Here is a 19,667-nt window from a genome sequence, read left to right as displayed (position 1 = left end):
AATCTTTTCTTTTCAGGGAGTTTCTTCTAGCGCTTACTCTTGTGCCCTATTTTAGGCAAGGAATGATCTTGGAGTCACCCATGTCACTTTAAGCAGTGTAATTTGAGAAACACACAGAGAAAGTCACAGTGAATATGGAAAGAGGAAAAATTTTCCAAACTGGAAATATAATTAGAACTATAAATTAGGCATGTCACTTTTGGAATAAAAAACAACAAACAAACACAAACAAAGCCAAAAAGCAAACAATCCATTGCCTCACTCCTCCCCAGATCCCAGCTACTGCTTTCATGGCGTAAGAGGCAAAGCCTTATACTTTCAAAAGCACAGCTTCAGAGATCCACAGATATCTTACATGAAAATATGTGAATTAGCCAGTAATTCTAATTTTCTTTTGTTCTTATAAGATGCAGGATTTATTCTCGTGATAAAGCAGTTACTTCTTACTTCTATGTGCCAAAAAATTGGAAGAGCCAGAAGCTTGAGAACAGTAATTGTGAGCTGTAAATCATACTAGCTTTTAAAAGCTAACACCAATATACCTACTGTGACAAAACGAATAGCAATTCAATCCAGCTTCTTAACAGCTGAAAGTTATATTTTACCTTGAGCATTATGTTTTTCTGACCATTTTTGGTATGCCAAAGCTAGTGCATTTATAGGTGCATCATAAAACTATTTTTATAGTGCATCATAAAACTACAAATGCAAACCAAACATTTCTGTGCTGTGACCTGTACAGTTCTGAAAGTTTTCACTCTCCCTACACTTCTGCTGCTTTGCTAAAAAGATCCACCACCAACGCATTTTTTTCTGTGAGGGCAACCTACTGCAAGGCTTATCTGAAGTTTCCAGAGATACTGCTTTTCAGGGAATTGAGTTGAGAACCACAGTTCCTTACAGGGAAACAAAGTTAGATTTTTCTTACCATTTTCATCTACAGCAAGTACACTTGCTCCCTTCCCTAAAAGCTCTTGAACTACAACCGTTAGTCCATTTCGAGCAGCAACATGCAGAGGTCTGTGAAGACAAGCAAACTCATATATAATCCTTAGAACAAGTCATTAAGTAAATAGGTAGCTTGCATCTAGTTAAACGTAATACTTATACTTCTATGTCATTTATGTATTATATAAATATTTTAAATGTAATAACTAAGATGAGAAACTCAGCAAATCTCTTTTCTTATTGCAAAGAAACTCTAAATACCAATTGTGAACTTTCTTCTTTCCGTGGCAGTACACAGCGAGGAAGCAGCTGCTAGTGAAGATGTGCCTGCTTATGGACTTGATCATGTTAAAAAGTCAGAAACACTTGGCACTCTTTTGTTGATAAATCCCCCACTCAACTGCTGTAACAGATACTGTCACATCTGAGAATTACTGCATATCACTGCCATCAGTCACTGGAGCTCTAACAGCAGAATGGCAGTCGTTTGCTGCAACATGAAAATGCTCACAAGAGATGCAGAAGCACTTCATCCATCTGCCTTCTAGAAACCACTATATTCCATTGTGATTAGAGATGAAAAAATATTTCACAGTATAATGCATGAAACAAGAAAAGCAGATTACTTTTCAAAACCTCAAACTACTAACCATAAATCAATTTTGTGGTGACTTGTTCTATAAAGGAAAGTGTAGCTTTATCTCAAATATTCTAATTATATCTTTTTCAAATGCAACAGTTTTTCAAAACTGGTTCCCACTGGCTTAAATAAAACCTTACCATCACTCAGCAGGAAACAGAATAATCAGCTTACTCCCCTTCTGCTTTATATTGCTCTTCATTCACACTAAGATTCCTGAAGTTGTTTGAATTAACTATAAGCTATATTTTAAGCTGGAAACAAATGCCTTACTTAGATATCAGAAATGCAAAAGATACAAACAGGAGCAGCCGTATCTACGGTGCTTACATTAAAACATTAAAAATTCAAGAACAACCACACCCCACAGATATACTCAAAAATGTACTGTAATTAAAATAATTTTTATGCAGATACAATCAATTTTAATGCTTATCTTGCCACAAAGAAGGACTTTGTTTAAGCTGTTCAGACGGTCAATTTAGTTATTAAACATTTGCTAAAGCAGTAATATTTTAAACAACTGTTAAAACCTTGCAATCCTTATGAACACTTCATGGAGGTGCAAATGTGTACCTATTTTATCCCGTGACATCTCTTGATCAAATTATTTGAGCCAAGGCATGTGGGTGGAATTACATGAGCCTATGGTAGCATACTTTTCCACATCTGTTCCCATCTCCTTTTTGCTTTTCCTTCTCCCAAGGCATCCTTGCTTAAAGCCAGAAATGAGGCAATCAATCCTTTCCTGCTTTCTGGTTATTTCACGCTGCCTGAGGTGCACCATGGTGAGCAGCAAAAGCAAAGGAAGAATTATTAATTATTACTATTTTAACTCCTTAATTCAAGCTGGTATCAGGGAATACTTGGAAGCACTGTATGAGCTTGAATAGGGCAAGATTCCAAAAGGGATGTAAGGCCAGAATAATATGTGAGTTGCTTACAAGTTCCAGAGTAAGACTTTTTTTTTGGCTTTTTTTTTTCCTAAATGGACTGTGACAGCATTACTGAAGCAGTCTAATAATTCATGTGCTTAACTCAGCTATATGTCATGTGTCAAGTATTCCCTGTAACACAAATGCATTCTGTAAAAGGAAAAAATGCAGAAGAGTCATTTTAGTAGCCCACCCTGATTGGTATGACAGACCACGCATTTCTAAGGTTTCCTTCTGATTTAGGCTAATCAAATGGGTTTAATTTTCCTTGAGAGGTGATATTCAGGAAGGTTTAAGAATAGTGTGTTCTCCATGATATATAACAGAAAATAATGCTTCTTTCTTGAAACATGAAACAGAAAGCATGCTGAAGAATAAAAGCACACTTCTGGCAAGAAACTGGGTAATTTTTAAAATAGAAATGGCTCAGTGTACAGGTAATCTCAGTGGATTGCAGTAACTCCACACAGGAATCACAATATATAAGTTTTATTTATCATCCTATTCATCCATAAGAAAAAAAAAAATCTAACGCTTTAAATATGAGCAAAACACCATTTCAATTCCAAGTTGGTTCAACTCTTGGTACCTATTAACAATTTAAATTGAATCAATTTGAACAAAAAATTCTGAAAAATATCCCTCTTTATGAGCAAGATACACACCAAGAAATCATCTTTCAAACACCCTTCCTGCTTATACGTACGTTTGCAAGGCTGCATTGGTGGCGTTGATGAGGTTTCTATCCGTAATCTTCTCCAGGATTAACAAGGCACTAGTTTCATGACCCTTAACACAGAACAAACATCTGTCACGTAACAAATATTCCTCACAAATTACTTTGAGTGTTTTTTCAAAGTAACAATACTTTTAAACAGTGCTTGATAACACAAAGCTCAGCACTGGTAAGTCAGACCGTGTACACACCTTGCTGCAAGCCAAATGGAGTGCTGTGTTCTTAGAACTGTCTTGCAAAGTCAGATCAGCCTTAGCACTGCTAACCAGCACCTCTGGGGAAATAAAGACTTGTATTAACTAAAAGTATATTCCTTAAAATCTAAATGACAATATGAAAACAGAATTTTGACAAAATAGATTCCCTAGAATGTTAACTGTAAGGGTACTTCACCCACAGTAAGATTAACAAAGCTAAAAGCAGAAATACATAAAGCTTTCTCTTTACCAACTGTATTCGTCTGTCCATTTTCTGCAGCCATCATTAAAGGTGTTTTCCCAGAAGAATCTACAGCATTTACTTGAGCACTGTGACCAAGCAGAAGCTGTAGACACTCAACGTGATCTGTAAAAGCTGCTGCATGCAGAGGAGTTCTACAACAGATCAAAAGACAATATGGCCATGTTCAGCCATGCTTTCTGCTGTATTCAAAGGGGCATCTCTGGCTGTGATCCTACAAATGAAAAAGACTGCAGTCTCTCCCACTGATCCTTTGTAATCAGTATTCCTGGAGTTGTGACTGCTGCCTTTGAAAAGTCCCTTTCTAGTTTTAACTAACGCCACCCACGCAGTTTATAATAGAGATAAAATTTGATTCAGAAAAAACAAAATATGCATAAAGCTCTATCCACAAAGTGATTACATTTAAAACACGCTCTAAGTTGCCTGTATAATAAAAGCCAATTCAAGTTTACTGAATCAAAACAGGATTTTAAAAATCTAAAATTTATTTCTAGCACAGAATAAACCAGAAACCTTCAAAGAATAAAACCAAGGGAATGAGGAATTAACATTAAGTAGCAAATACAAAACCCCCAAACAACTGAAGAATTTAGCACAGCCATTGTATGACATTACAAGCATTCTTTCTGCATTTACACTCTTACCTTCCTTTAGAATCTGTTGAATTTACAATACCGGCACCTAGTGTATCAATTAACATTTCTGCAGCACCTTCATTGTCATTTATCCTATAATGAATTAAACAGACTGTTATTTACAGAATGATAAATCCTTTGTTAAATACAGCAATTAAATTTATGAAGAATAATTTTGCACTTCCTTACACAGCACAATGCAAGGGACTGAAAGAATTTCCTTCCATTTTCTGAAAAACTTCCTGTTCCAGGAGCAGCTCTACACAACTGTCGTGACCTAAAGCAAATATAAGAGTTATATATTGAAAAGAAGGAAAAAGGTTTAACTACAGCTTACAATGAAAAGTATGTATCTCAATTAGATTAAGCAGTACTGTAGTTGAAACTTTTAAAGAAAAACTGGTTTTATTAAACAGGGCTACATTTAGGAACCAATACATTCTTAGACTCCTAAAAATCAAACTGACATGTAATACTGAAAACTTAATGAAATTTATAAGGTATCTCATGCTGTCTAAAGAACACCCAGAATACCTAATTTAATTCTTTACACCTCTGCATTTCAAATTCTTCTGTACATTGTCTCCATGAAAACAACTCCACCATTTCAGGTTTATTTTTGTTCCACATTTAGTTGAAATCATCACCCAGCTGCATCAGCTCAGTAGTTATTCACTTAATAATTATTGGTGAAATGTAGGTTTAATCTCTTACTTCTTGATTTTTCTCTATCATGTAATTCAGAGATGAAATAAAAAATAACCTCTACTATGTTCTAAATGAACACACAGAACAAAATCTTCAGCAAAAGAGCTGAATGATTTTCCTGCACTTTAAGGGCCTCCCTCACTCTCAAATCCATGAAAAGTATTAGAGAAGAAAAAATTAAATTTTTATTGAAACACTTTTATAGACTTGAGTTTCTTATGCCTACCATAGTTGATAAGAAGCAAGTTTAAAAACAGATTTAATCTGAAACCATTCCCTAAGGAAGTTATTTTTTTGGGATGTGTGGCACATTTCTGTTCAAAAGTATTATGTTGAATTTCTTTAAAGACTCCTTGAGGCATAAAACTAAGATAGTATAAGTCAAAAATATAGGACAAAAGTAACCATATAATATATTACATATCATATATTCCTCTTCAAGATATCAGGTCTGTCATTTTCTCTCATTCACTGAAAGAGGATGGACTTTATATGTAGCTTTTGTAAGTATTAATAACTTCTACCCCAATATCAACAAATAGATTCAGAGCTGTATTTTAAGGCATTTTACCATTATAGCAGGCCCAGTGCAGTGATGTATAGCCATGATTGTCTGCCATTGCAGGTGCTGCATCCACAGAAGTAGCTGACTGCAGGAGAGCTCCCAGAACACCTGTATGGCCACATGCAGCTGACAGGTGGATGGGGGTCCGTCCCCTACAGTCTCGTAGTAAAGACTTAGCACCATGTTGAAGCAATGCTTCCACACATTCCTCGTGCCCAGTAACTGCCTGTGAGAGGGAGACAGGAAAGGGCCAGTTTGAAAATATTAATGTATTTGTATACAAGGTGCAGAACTAAAGCAAGCAAATCTCGGACAAATTCTTGCATTTTTAAGGCATAACAAAATAAGCAAAATAAGTTACTATTTTTATTCCTGAAAACAGCCATTCTATCAGGAAAATAGCAAAGTATTACAATAATTATGACAGAATATTTTCTTGGAGTAACTCTGATTGAATCACTAATCTCTAGGGCTCATTCAATTGTCTTATCTGGCAGATACTATAAACAAAATATTTGGCATGTGGCACACATCATGCTTTCTTCCTTCCATTAACACTACCTTCCCCCTAGCAAAAAAACTGTACTCTAGGTCCTCTCCAGTCAACACTTTACAGCGAGATTAGGAGGTTCTAGAAGTCCAAAGGAATTCTGAGGGTAGAAGTAAACAGGCAGAATCCATTTTTTGAATGCAACTAAAAATACAATTAAAAATTAAAACAGCAAGATGAGAATAACGAGAAATTCATTAACACTACATATTAAGACTTTATTTGAAATTAGCAGATAGGAAACTGGAAATGAGAGAAAGGGAATATTCTCTTACCCCTCTATGTAATGCTGTCCTTCCCCACTTATCTTTGGCATCTACATTTGCTCCTTTGTTAAGGAGTGAATAAACGCAGTCGGTGTGCCCATTGAGAACTGACAACATCAGAGGAGTCCTTAGCAGAGACAGAAATAAAGTGTAAATTTAACAGACTAGCACTCAGCTCAAGTATAATAACTGCTATCCTTCCAATCAACACTGTTAAGATTTACATCATCAGTGACCTTCCATTCATTTGCTTTTTAGATTTGAGAAAATAATGTAACATGCCCCAGTTCAGAAGTTCTGATTAAATAACTAGAATCCATTTTCTCAGCATTTGGGCAGTAAGACACATTTCAGTTTCCTCACAATTGAACAGGAACATTTTTCACTCCCAAATTTATGTTTATTGCAATAATTTCCTTAGAGTTAAAAATAACTACTGTAAAATACTTGGTTTTTTCCTTTACGAGATGCAACAATTTGTGTAGAATAGAATGCCCATCATTTAAACTCACTGTCCATTTCCATCTTGAATGTCCACTGCATTCTGTGGTTCTGCATTTCCTATCAATAGCCGCAAACATTCTGAATGACCATTTGTAGCTGTAAAACATTATGAAAATATGGGGTTTACATTAATTGCCTTTGAGTAGTAAGTTCAAATAGAATGGCAACCTACCTGCTCAGACTAAAACCCATTAGCTTGAAAACCCACTGTACAGCTTTACCATTGTTATAACTTAAAATTAAAATATGAACACTAGAAAATAATTTTAGAAATCAGGTGTTTACTGTACTGTGTTAGAACCAACTGATTTCAACTATCAATTGCCAACAGATTTTTTTTTTAATGTATAAATGAGGTTGCACGTATTAAAAGTAATTGGAATATATACTTATACAACATACACAAGAAGGAACATTAAAATATAGGAATTAGCATAATTTTTGCTTGTTTTAAGGCACAGATAAGCACATACCTAGCAAATTATAGTCAGATTTTGTTAGCAAGTGTAGTGTGTGCACAGTTATAAAATAATAATTGAAATCACATTTAGAAAGGGGAAAGAAATGTAGTGCATAGATGTAATAAACCAAGCAGTTAAAAAAAAGGAAAAAGAACAAACAGAAAATTGAGAAATCTCATTTATATGCAACTCATGAAAGATAAATGATTGCTTCTTGGAAGGGAAATTATTTCTGAACTACAGCTGCAGTATTCAGTCCACACAAGCACAGCAGCAATTCATGTTTCTGTAGCTGACAGACATGCTAACAAAAAGTTAGGAAAGCTCAATCAAATAGAAGAATGCAGTTTGTGCTCATGGACAACAAATTAAGTGGTGAGAATGGCAATGTTTTGTACATAATGCTCTTTTTAACTGCAACATTTCTGTAACACCATTACTATAAATGTCAAATTTAATAAGCCTATTTTTAATGTAAGGAAAAAGATAAGACCATAGTGTGGATTCTAGACTCAAAGAAAGGCAGGCCTAGAAATTTATTTTCTAGGAAAGTCAGCAAGAAAATACTGCAAAGGACTGGTTATTTTGAAAATGCTCAGGAGTCATTTAAATCCTTGGGGAAAAAAATCAAAGAAAGTTTTCATGTCTTTTCTCAAACTGCCAAAATTCTCTAAGACTCCAGTAATTTTTAGAAGCATTTTAGTGTCAAGACAGGCAAGGCAATTTGCCTATCTAAATTTGGGCCTGCAGTTTGGGCTGCATGAGAGACGAGGAGAGAATCAGGGACATGTCACTGACACCTGTCAGCACAGCCAGTTGAATGGACAAGGACAGTGCACCCTTCCAGAAGGAAGTGTGGAACAGCACTCCTTGGACTCCACTGGTTTATTGGATTAATACTGGTTCCTGCCTACAGCTCTTTTGCAACAGGTTTCTCGGCACAGCATATACCTTTAAAGACGTCCTCTGTTCCTAAACATTACTTCTTCGAACATTAATGACAGAGACTTCTAAACAGATTGTCCACTTGAAAAGCCAAAATTTTAGAGGGTAGTGGCTAGTACATACCTGCAGCATGAATTGGGGTCCTCTTTACGACATAATCTTTCACCAGGATTGATGCTCCCTGATTAATGAGCACATCTACACATTCCACATGTCCCTTAAAGGCAGCCAGATCCAGTGGTGTCCTTCCATTGTTATTCCTCACATCAAGGTCCAGCAGTGACTGTACCAGAACTTCCAGAGCTTGATGGTGGCCGTGATAGGCCTACAAGAATAAGAAAATTCTTCAATTTTCCCATCCTTAACATTTTTCCCTTTCTTGCCAGAACTACATAAATGAAACTGTAAAGAGACTATTCTTATTTTAGCATGCAGAAGAGTGATGCAGCACATAAGTAGTTACAACAGTTAGGACTAATTTAAAAAAGTCCACAGTTTCAGTAAGAGGGTTGGTGTTTTTTTTTTTCTATTTTATCTTTTCAGTCAGCAACTGAAACTACTCTCAGAAAGTCATCTGTCTTTAAACTGCATAAATAACAGTATTCTGACTACTGCACATTTCATCACTTTATGTTGTAGTTACATCATCCTCAGATTATTTCAAGTGAGGAACATCAGTAAACTTAAGTAATTCCTTTTAGCTTTTTACATAAAATATTTTTTAAAAAAGCACCTGCAATAAGAATGCAATACAAATAGCTTTCATTTACCACTCTCAAAGATTTTTTTTTTACTTTGTAGAGAAATATATATATATATTTAAGTTCTGCATGAAACTATTAGCAGGAAGTATAGTGTGTTTTTTTCAATTGCTTTAAATTCAGTGAAAAGATCAAAGCTACACATTGAGCTGGTTACTCTATATTTTGAATATTTTTGTAGACAGAATTTCACCACTGTCCTACACTACTCTTTGTGCAAATCTTTCTTAAGAGTATCAAGTATTTCTCATACAAAACAATTATGAGAATAAAACAACGTAATTATTAAAAAGTCATAATTACTTATAGAACAAGCCTTATAAATGTTTCATCAGCACAAATTTTAATTAGAAGTTTCCACATGAAAGTTGTTCCATGAAGCAAATTTCAAGAGATGTGGAAAAATCATCCTGTATACCTCATTCAGGAATATCAGTACACGTTTGCATTTTGTTTATTAACCTATTTTGAAAAAATCCAGAATAAATAAACCTGTGCAACAACTGTTGGCTACCAGATGAGCTGTCATCACTAAGGAACTGAGCACTTACAGCTAAATGCAGTGGACTTATAGGCGCTCTGTTGTCCGAGTCATTCAGCATGTCCGTACCTGATGTTTCCATCAGCTTAGAGAGAGAAGGTCAGAGTGAGTGCAAAAACCCCTCGCCTCTGAAAACACTCAGCAATAATTGCTACAGTTTCCCATATACACAGATTGAAAAGCAAAGGAGAAAAAGTAGGAAGAATAGTATAGGATTACAGATGTCCTGATCTTCCTTTTAGAGATCCTTTTAGAGTTTGAGTCAACTGCAACACTTCCCCCGTATTCATATTCCAACCCCAGTAGTTCAATTTTGCATAATAACGCAGTAATTAAATCAGAAACTAAATTAAAATTACTATTTTTTTTCTGAAGTAGCAATGTGAAAGATGAATATGAAGGGAAGACAAGGACAGGTGACAGCAGCAGCAGGAAAAAAACCCCAAACATCAGCCAAGTAAGCATTTTGACTAGGTGAAAAGTCAGCAGAAAACAATATGAAATATCAGAAGGCAGGATGGACTTCTCAGAACATGAAAACATTTCTCAGAGAGAAAAAATTGACTCAAAGAAAGCAAAAACATTAAACCATTAAAATATCTATGCATATACATTTCTATTTGTGACTTTCAGATGTGTTCTAACTTCTGGGTCTTTTCAAGACCATATTTAATTAAGTACATATTTAATTAAGTACATATTTAAATTTAATTAGTAGAATTAAAACATTTGAGGTGTTTGAAGAACATCAAATACATTCAAATAACATTTTCATTATCACTTTTATATCATGGTCATCCAACTGTTTTAAATAAAAACACATGGCTTAAAAAATAATTTCCTGTTTCAAAATTATAGTCCAATTAAATCTAAATTGTAGTTGAAATAAAATAATATATTCATGCATTGAAGTAATGGTTGAATAAGTATAAAAAATAAGCAGTATTTTTAAAACTTTTGCTCTATGGTAGTACTTAAAAAGTGAGAAATAATACACTTACAACATCTAGGGGTGTTTCACTGGCAATCTGTAACAAAAACATTCACAATTCATGTGTGAATACATTTAAACATGAAAGTGCAATTTTAATAAAAATACTAAAGTTGTATAACATAGCATATCAAATAACATACATATTTTTGCAAAGGGAACAATCAAAAACTAACTACAGCTTTATTATCTGAAGTTCTATTATGTGGCCACTAGTTACTGTAACTGCATGGACTATTTTATACGGCACCCTTTATTTGCAGGTTTTCCCCATATTTTCTTTCGCTCCTTTCAAATGACACTCATGAAACTTAAAGTTCTCAATGGGATAACTTGTGGTTATTTTATTTCAGCCAACAGCAAAAAAAAATTAGTGGTGTAATCTAAATTAAGAAACAAACCAAAACTAATATCCCACATCTTCCACCAGTTATTTCTTCATCTGAGAATTTTTCATCTTTTTAAGCCAGTGTATAGGATTCTAGCTCCTCACCTTGCTTCTATTTTAGGACTACCAAATGCTTAAATTTATCTGCACAGAGGCTGAAGACCTTTCATATAGGATATGTTCTCTTACCAATTCAAGACACAAGCGATGACCATAAGCAGCTGAATAATGAACTGCATTGTATCCTTGCTTGTCTCGGATCCCAGGGTTGGCATCGTTTCTTAGCAAGTATTCCAGGCACCTATTCAAATTGACATATGCAACCATGTATCTAAATGCTGAATTTCAACTTAACGCTAAGTGATAAATTGTTCCAATTCAACTGGAAAACAGAATACAGCACACAGGGACACTGATTTAATGTACAATATTGGCTAGGACTAGAGAAAGCTACCTCATTACATCAAAGGTCAATCACAAAGCTTCAAAATTTGAAATAATCCTTCTCTGCAGACATCCTGCATCTTCTGTGTTATCTGACTTGGTTAAAACTAGTATTTCAAGGATATTTTCCTCCTAGGTAACACAGTTGCAGTTACCTTTGCTAATATCAATTATTACTATTTGGTATGCTTTTCTGCATTAATCTCTTCTTCTGTATGTTATATGGAAAGAAGAGAAGCAGTTCTTCATGGTAGCATTCAAGAGTAACACACACACACTTCCACTACCGGACACTATTTAAAAAATTTATTCACACAGTAAATACTCAGTTGCTGTCATATTTATATCTTACCATTCATTCCTTACTTTCACTAGACAAATTTATAAGGCAGAACATGATCAGCCCAGTTTCAACCACACTCAGCCAGGAGGATGAGAAAAGGGGAATTCAAGTCAGCTCACTCCCCAGTTTTCTGTTTTTAACAGACTCCATGTGTGCACACTGAATGATTGCAAGAAATAGCCCTGCTGTTTCATAACTTTATTTTGTCTATCGTTTCAGCAACAGCTTCCAAAGTCATTATCATGACCTTGAACTTGCTGCTGAAACCATTCCTTATTCTGAAGTGTACAGCAGATCACCATCCCTTTTTCTCTCTGGTATCACTAAATACCTCTTTATCAAAGGTCCACTTTAATTTCCATCTTTTTTTGCCTAGTATAAACAAGGACTTAGTACATAATGAAAAAGGTAAAATTTCTTGAGTTTTAAAGAATAACATATGTAACGTAAGATGCAAGTAACTTTAAAACTAGTTCAGTATAGCTGATAAAAAGCTACTTGTAAAGCATATCTATGTTTTTAACCAATCAATTCAGGTTTTATTTGCCCAGTAAACAAACACCTGGATTTCTTTAATGAACTGTGCCTGCATGTTTTTGTTTCAATTAAAATGAGATGAGATTTCTGAGAACTCAAAGACAAATCAATTTGTCTCATTAAGTAAGAATTACAGTTCTTACATTTCATTTGTCCAATCATCCAACTTTATTTTTAATTTTTCAACAAAAACACCCCCGTCTTTAAAATATGTCTTTAAAGATGTCTGAACAAAGACCATAAAAATCACACATAAATATTTTTGGAATTTCATATAGATGGTTTCCTGACATGTTATTTCCCAGGCTTTATATTCCAACTCCAGTAATCCTTTTTAACTTCATTCCTGCTTCAAATGAGCTGAGCAGTACTGGTTTTCCAACTGTCACTACTCATCTTGGTCCATCAATATAAAACTTCTCCTCAGGCCATTCTGCTTGCAGCCTGTCTTCCAGAGACACAAATGTAAATCAGAAGGGCGACAGCCTGTGGGCTGCAGAGACAGTGCTTTGGGTTACCTCACAAAGCTCTGCAGTGTTGTCATCATCATTCCTGCTCATACCTTTTGTAAAACAGATGGCAAAACGATGTCATCTGAAGAACCATTATAGTTTGGAGGTTTTCAGAGCAACTGGGAAGCTAAAATTAATCCTAGCTCAACTTGTAAGAGGGCAATTCAAGTAAAATTATCTCAGCAAGCTCCAGCACGAATTGAAATTATTTCTAAAAAGCAGCAGACAACTTAATTTTGAAATTTGGCTCTATATAAAAAAGGCATTCTTCAAATATAAGTTAAATGGCCATGCAAGTATTCTTTATTTAGCCTTCAAAACCCAGTCTGTAAGTTATACACCACCTCATTCCTATTGCTACCTCACCCTTTAAAAGGTGCTGTATTAAAAAAAGATTTGGCACAAAGCAGCACTTCTCCAGGGAAGGTGTTGCTGTGTGCAGGTGGAACATGCTGCTGCACACCACAACCTGCATATATGAGTGTGTGCACAAGAAGAGATGCTCTTCTTGTCTCCTCAACATATCCAAAGTCTGGAGCTTAAGTAAACTCATCAGTCTGGTGCTACCTATATACACTTTGCAGATAAGCATTTAAATAATTAATAAATACATCAAATATAACCTTTGGTTAGAAAACACATGTAAGAGTTCAGTGGATTTATGAAAGATTCTGGATGTATTTAATTAAGAAAAGCATAACTACATCATAAAAATTTACACTATCAAGAGATAGTCATGTTTGGCATTACAACTCTGGTTTACTCAAAAATCAAATAGATAATGTAGCTTATATTGAAATATCATTGGAATTTGATTTTAAGGCAAAATGACCCTACTACTCACAACTAACTTAATAACCTGCACAAAGGATATTTACTCAACCACTACACAGCAGATGGGATTAAAAACTCTACTCCCAATTAATTTCTGATTTAGGAAATCTGCATTATAGGACATAACATTTTTACAATACATTTTCCCATTGTTAATTTCTTCCCTCTGAAACATTTTTTTACATAAAGTCTTTTATATCCAATGCACACACCACTGTCAAAGTTTAATTTTTAAAAATACAAGAAACGCATTTGGCAAATCTGAAGGCAGAACACACACAAAAATCACAGCTCAAATGCTCCTAATGAGAAAGGCTTTAGTACAAAGCATGCCACTTACTTCCCATCTGTGTCTGATGCAGCTGCATAGTGCAGAGGTGTACAACCCCTCTCATCAAGGTCATTCACACTAGCTCCAGATCCCACAAGGGCAAACAGGCACTGATAATTACAATTGGCAGCAGCATAATGGAGTGGAGTTCTTTAGTACACATTTAAATAAAAAGTACAATGGTAAATAACAACAAAATAATATTTTAGAGACAGAAAAAGCAAAATAAAGTGAAACTTAAATCCTCCTTACATTTTTAAATAATTATCTGTGCTGAAGAATGCATCATTACAGTACTAAAGAATAGGGCCACTTTCTAGGGACCACTTAACAATGCTGAACAATATATAGCAGATTTATTTGCCAGCCAAAATATGCACAAACTTCATATTAAAGGAAGCTTAATGTGAATTTTCCTGTGTAAACTTACAGAGGGAAATCCAGTTTATGCTAAAAATACTATTCTCTGTTAAGTAATTTTAAACCACATGGAAAAATATGGACAAATCAAAAATTGCATAACAACTAAATATAGCAGAAGTAAAATACAACAATTGCACAAATAGACATTTTTAATACACAAATCACAATTTTGCCTAAGAGAGGAAAACATTATTATTTCTTTTTATCTATAGTGACATAGCAGAGGCACGGTTAAATATACCTTGTCTTCTTGTTACAAAACCATGAAATATTAATACTGATGTACAATCTCAGAGAAAACTTATTCCAGCTTCAAATACATAAACAATTCTCTAAATATGCCAGTTTAGCTAAAATTTTAAAAATACCAGTATGACTCAGAATTCCATTTTCTATTTTCAAAAAGACATTGCTGCTATAAATATCTTGATTTTGAGGAGATAGTAAGGCTCTTTCTCTTAATCTCTCTTTCCCTTGATCTATCCCTTAAAATGTCTTTTTCCCATTTCTCTCCATTTTAAACTAATAGTTTCCATCTCCTGAAAAAATTGATGTATATAACATGAATGTTAAACCAAAACCCAAACCAAACCAAAGGAAACACCAACTTTTGATTTGATGACAAAAGTTGTGACAGATAGTTGTTCCTTTCTCAGGAAATAATGAAAGTGGAATTTAAAGCAAAATACAACTTTGGATCCGTAACTTTTTCTTTAAGTCCTACTCATGCTCTTCACATTCCGGAAAATCATATTTTCCATGCTGTGATGTGAGATTTTACATGAGTACTGATCCTGCCATCTAAACTTAAATAATCTTATACTAAAAATAGAAATTAATGTCATTCCAAAAGAGTTCAGAGCTCAAACAGGGAAACAAAAAGGTAAGGATATAGTGAAATGAAAAAGGTGAAGCAGTTATAATAAAATATTAGGTATTTTAATAAAAAAAGCTTAGAAATAGCCACAGATTTATAAAATTGACTAATACATTATTAGGAAAACATCAGTAATGTCTTTGGATGAGAGCAATTTAAACACATTAGATACATGTTATAAGGAAAAAAGGTTCACAAAAATTACAGTTGAATGTGAAATTCAGTCTTTAAAAACAAGATTAAACACCTACCTAACAAAACAGAACTACAAAATACTTTTGTGACTTTTGAGAACATATGCTGAAACACAGTTTATTAGAGACATCTTATCATAAAAAAAACATTTAAACTGGAGAATAGACTTGGCCACATATCAATAAGCTGCTACTGCAATACTTTTAACAGCCCTTTCCAATGTACATAAATCTGGAATGTCTTACCTTCCAAATCTGTCCTTTTTGTTGAAGTCTGCACCAGTATTTAGCAGAAGATTTAGGCACTCCAAATTCCTATTAAATTAATACACTATTACTTGTGATTGCAAATATTATTTCCTTAATATTGGCCTCTACAAATATCAGAACTGCTACACATGTACATCTGATATGTTAGTTTTAATGGAGTTGAACTATAATGTGGAATTTTTGATATATACATTTCTGTATGTAAAATAGATTCCATAATCTCTGGACCAAACCAATAAAGTATATCAATTATTTCAAGACCACATATATAAATTTAATTGATACCAAATGGCATGCATAAAGCACATAAACATGAACCTAATTCAATAAAAAATTCAATTTTTAGAAACAAACAAAAAATAACACCTGCTTGTCACATGCTTTTGCTACCAGGATTCCAGCACAGAGGCAAGATTTTACTGCATATTTTTTAAGGCCAAATATAAGTTGAAACATGTATATTTTTTTGTATCATCAATTTTCAATAAAATATGGTCATCATAATAGATGTACTATATTGTTTATTATTTAAACACTATTTTGGTAACTTTCCTAAACTGGAGATGAGTGAGGGAATATGTCACAAATTATTTGGTTTTTATATGAAAAGACAGCATTTTAACCTTTTTCACTTGCAACAAGGATGTATCTAGCAAGTACTTTTGACTTAGAATGATTACTTAACAGTATTAATTAAACAACATTCAAACAGAAAAATGAAATTATCAATATCATGGAGTTCTTGTGTCCCACAAAGTGTATCATGAAATTTATTACCCAATTCTTCCCGGCAATTTTGAGTAGCTGCTATAGAAAACCTACAATACAATAACAATAATCAATATGGATCACAACTCAAGTGATGAGCAAGTAGTTCTGACTACTTCATCCACCTAAGCTCTGGAATTTAATTATTGCTTTTAGTTTATTTAGACTGACCTTTTATTTATGGATTTGGTAAAAACAAATTTCCCAAAGTTGCTGTTCTCTATCTCATGTCCCACAGTGATCTGAGGTGGGCATGACATCTTTGAATGCTGAAAATTCTAAAAATTTTATCATCATCCATGGGAATTTTAAAAAAAATAAATCAGTTCATCCCCAAACATAAACCTAAGGTAAGGCTGATGATACTTGGACACTGTACTCCAGCAACAACTTATTAAGCTGAACAGTTAATTAATTTTTTGTTTGCAGATAGAATCCATCTTGAAATTATTTTCATGTTTACATAAGTTCCAAGGGGAGAGGGCAGGAAAAACAGGGAGGCGATAACAGAGAAAAAGAACAAGAATGATCAGCAATTGAAAAAGAAACACTGAATCTGAAAGCATGAATGCTTTTTTACACACCCTCCAGCTGCAGCTGCATGAAGACAAGTCCTGCCAAAGTCATCTGGTGTGTCAATGTCAAAACCTACAAAGCAAATATTTTGTAAAATCATTATGTAACATCACCTTTCACAAAGCTGCTGTCATCTGCTGTTAAGAAAAATGCTTGCTAAGCAAACTTAACAGCTATTTGCAAAAGAGCACTCAAGCATTAAAAATTACTTCATTTGAAACATGTCCTTGCTATTTACAATGTATTGAAAAACAGGCATTTAAATAAAACTGAAAGGGGTAAGGTAAAAGACAAGTAGCTGCACTGAGGCTGTGTTCTTTCTCCTTCTATTTACCTGCTAATATTTCAGTGTCATTTACTATTGAATACAAGACATATGCAGGTTACATGGAAATTTAGGAATACGCTAGAATTTATCATTGTTGGCAGAGATTATTAATTTTCTGGGGAAGTCAGTATTACTAAATATAGGAGCTACTTAAATTTTATCCTTGAGTTTAGTGCTTTAGTCTCAAAGAAAGAACTTTTTTGAGTGATGGCAAATAGCAGTTAATTACTGAGGAGCTCTTTGCAGAACACTGTAGTTTTCTCTTTCTGAAAAGGCTCAGCTGTGGAACATCAAATCCAAGATCACAAACTTTAACTGTGTAATTCCATTTCTAAACATACATTTTGACAGAAAGATTACTATTTATATCGGGTTTCGAAGCTACATTTTTGGTTCGAGAAAACTACTATGCTCTCATGAGAGTTTTGCTCTTGTGCAATGTAACTTATTTAGTAAATCTCCACTTGTTGTACCTGGGAATGATGGCTTTTTTTTTTTCCTTTCCTTTTAAGAACTGTTCAACAACAACAGATAACTAACAACACATGTTATTCAAGAACACTATTATTTCAAGGCTGTTTTCCTACTCCATGTCCCCTAAAACAGGTTTTGTATGCACCACTATGCTCTTATCAGAATGCTCTATTGCCAATAATTTAGGAGTTTACTAGTTTGGTTTGAAAAATAGCCTTTGATGCCTTTTCACATCCCTAAGTTACTTGTCTACCATCACTAACTACTTGAATGTCACTCAGTACTGCGACAAGGCAGATTGCTGACATTTTGTTAAGGTTTTCACATGAATATTAATGAATTTAAAAATCAGAGATCTTCAACTTACATAAAAGAGACATCTCCCAACCCCAAGAAGGACACGTACTCTGCACATACCAATCCCCACACCAAGAGCACCTACTAAAAGCTCTTAGCACTATTTAGTCTTTCTAGCCTGAAGGCTGAACATACTGTTCAAGTCCTTATCTGCTCCAGGCTAGATTTGCATCAAAGTTTTCTCAATTCATGTAAAAGCCACAGAAACCACTTGCAAGTCCTGCACCGGATTTCCTTTGCCATACTGAACCTCCAGTAAGGGCACAGTCAGCACCACAGCATGTGCGGGAAGGAGAAAGAGCCAGTATCCCTCATTTTGAACACATCCAATTGAAATATTGTCATGTATTGGACAGTTCTTTCCTGAAGTTAATCCTTGCAAGTTTGCCCTTGACAGGACAGTAAATAAAAAGCCTTACCAGTAGGTAGCTTTAGTTATATTCCTCTAGTTCTTCTTCCAGGCTTCCCTAATGAACAGCATAAAGCTGGGGAAGCAACTTCTTACTATTCCTTTTCCCCAACTCTCTTTTCCCCACTTTTTTCAAAAAACATTAAGTGCCTTCAGATTAATACAGATTAATTTAGTTTATTAGTTTATTTTTATTTTTATTCTTGTTCTGTTCCAGAAGCTTCATTTGGATAAATCTAATTTCTCAGAATTGCAATGGTTCAAAGAACTAAGAATTCACATAAGATTCTGGCCAACAAGAGAAGTAATGACCTTGCAAAATCCACATCTTCAGGGAGGAGTCAAACATCAAAAGTAATGCGCAGTTTGCATTTGATTAACAACATAATACCAATGCAACAGTTTCTTAATATAACGATCCACAGAGTCTTCAGAGCTATTAGATGCCCACTACAGGAATAGATAGGAATAACTGATCTGTATTAAGCTAAAGACATAATAGAATGGAAATAAGATGCTCTATGGAGTAATAAAAAAGACTATCACAATCTTTTTCCTTGAAGATTCATTATGATCTAAACCAGTCATCCCACCTCTGTGGCCAACGTGAAAGGCACAAACACAATAATAAAGAAATTACAAACGCATTATTAAAATTTGGATGTATTTTTTTTAAACTTATGTCTGCAAAAATTTGCACTCACTTTAACAATGGACTGTCCATTAAAAAACAATCATTGGCTCCAAGGTGCTTGTAAACTATAAGGATTCTATGTATCACTAAAGTAAGATTTAATAAAAAGCTATTCTGTGAAATAAAAAATGAAGTAAAAAGCACCTTGTAAGAATTTAAAAGAGTATCCTACCTGATGAGAGGAGCTTTCTGCAGCAGTCTGAAAATCCACTTAATGCTGCCAAATGGAGAGGAAACATCCCATGTATACCCCGCCTAAG

General features: G+C 34.3%; 1 protein-coding gene across 16 annotated transcripts in view; it reads right to left on the bottom strand.

Annotated features, from left to right (window-relative positions):
* ANKRD28 (ankyrin repeat domain 28) overlaps nucleotides 1-19,667 on the bottom strand; it is a 120,190-nt gene that overhangs the window by 5,974 nt on the left and 94,549 nt on the right. For all 16 annotated transcript variants that reach the window (XR_015276901.1, XR_015276900.1, XR_002861084.2 and 13 more), the window contains 17 exons: nucleotides 19,580-19,662; nucleotides 17,154-17,217; nucleotides 15,778-15,846; nucleotides 14,047-14,187; nucleotides 11,226-11,337; nucleotides 10,659-10,685; nucleotides 9,668-9,742; nucleotides 8,479-8,680; nucleotides 6,958-7,045; nucleotides 6,455-6,572; nucleotides 5,636-5,855; nucleotides 4,546-4,633; nucleotides 4,366-4,449; nucleotides 3,707-3,852; nucleotides 3,451-3,533; nucleotides 3,230-3,312; nucleotides 929-1,020 (listed from right to left, as the gene is read on the bottom strand). Coding sequence is in view for 13 of the 16 variants with exons in the window: in XM_086852409.1 (XP_086708535.1) it covers nucleotides 929-1,020; nucleotides 3,230-3,312; nucleotides 3,451-3,533; nucleotides 3,707-3,852; nucleotides 4,366-4,449; nucleotides 4,546-4,633; nucleotides 5,636-5,855; nucleotides 6,455-6,572; nucleotides 6,958-7,045; nucleotides 8,479-8,680; nucleotides 9,668-9,742; nucleotides 10,659-10,685; nucleotides 11,226-11,337; nucleotides 14,047-14,187; nucleotides 15,778-15,846; nucleotides 17,154-17,217; nucleotides 19,580-19,662 (1,775 nt within the window). In the remaining 3 variants the exon portion in view is untranslated. The remainder of the gene's footprint in view (nucleotides 1-928; nucleotides 1,021-3,229; nucleotides 3,313-3,450; nucleotides 3,534-3,706; nucleotides 3,853-4,365; nucleotides 4,450-4,545; nucleotides 4,634-5,635; nucleotides 5,856-6,454; nucleotides 6,573-6,957; nucleotides 7,046-8,478; nucleotides 8,681-9,667; nucleotides 9,743-10,658; nucleotides 10,686-11,225; nucleotides 11,338-14,046; nucleotides 14,188-15,777; nucleotides 15,847-17,153; nucleotides 17,218-19,579; nucleotides 19,663-19,667) is intronic.

The sequence above is a fragment of the Cyanistes caeruleus genome, chromosome 1 (assembly GCF_971803275.1).
Source record: "Cyanistes caeruleus chromosome 1, bCyaCae1.hap1.1, whole genome shotgun sequence".
Lineage (NCBI taxonomy): Eukaryota > Metazoa > Chordata > Aves > Passeriformes > Paridae > Cyanistes > Cyanistes caeruleus.
Note: the sequence above shows the minus strand (reverse complement) of the source record. Positions and strands in the feature narration are given on the sequence as shown.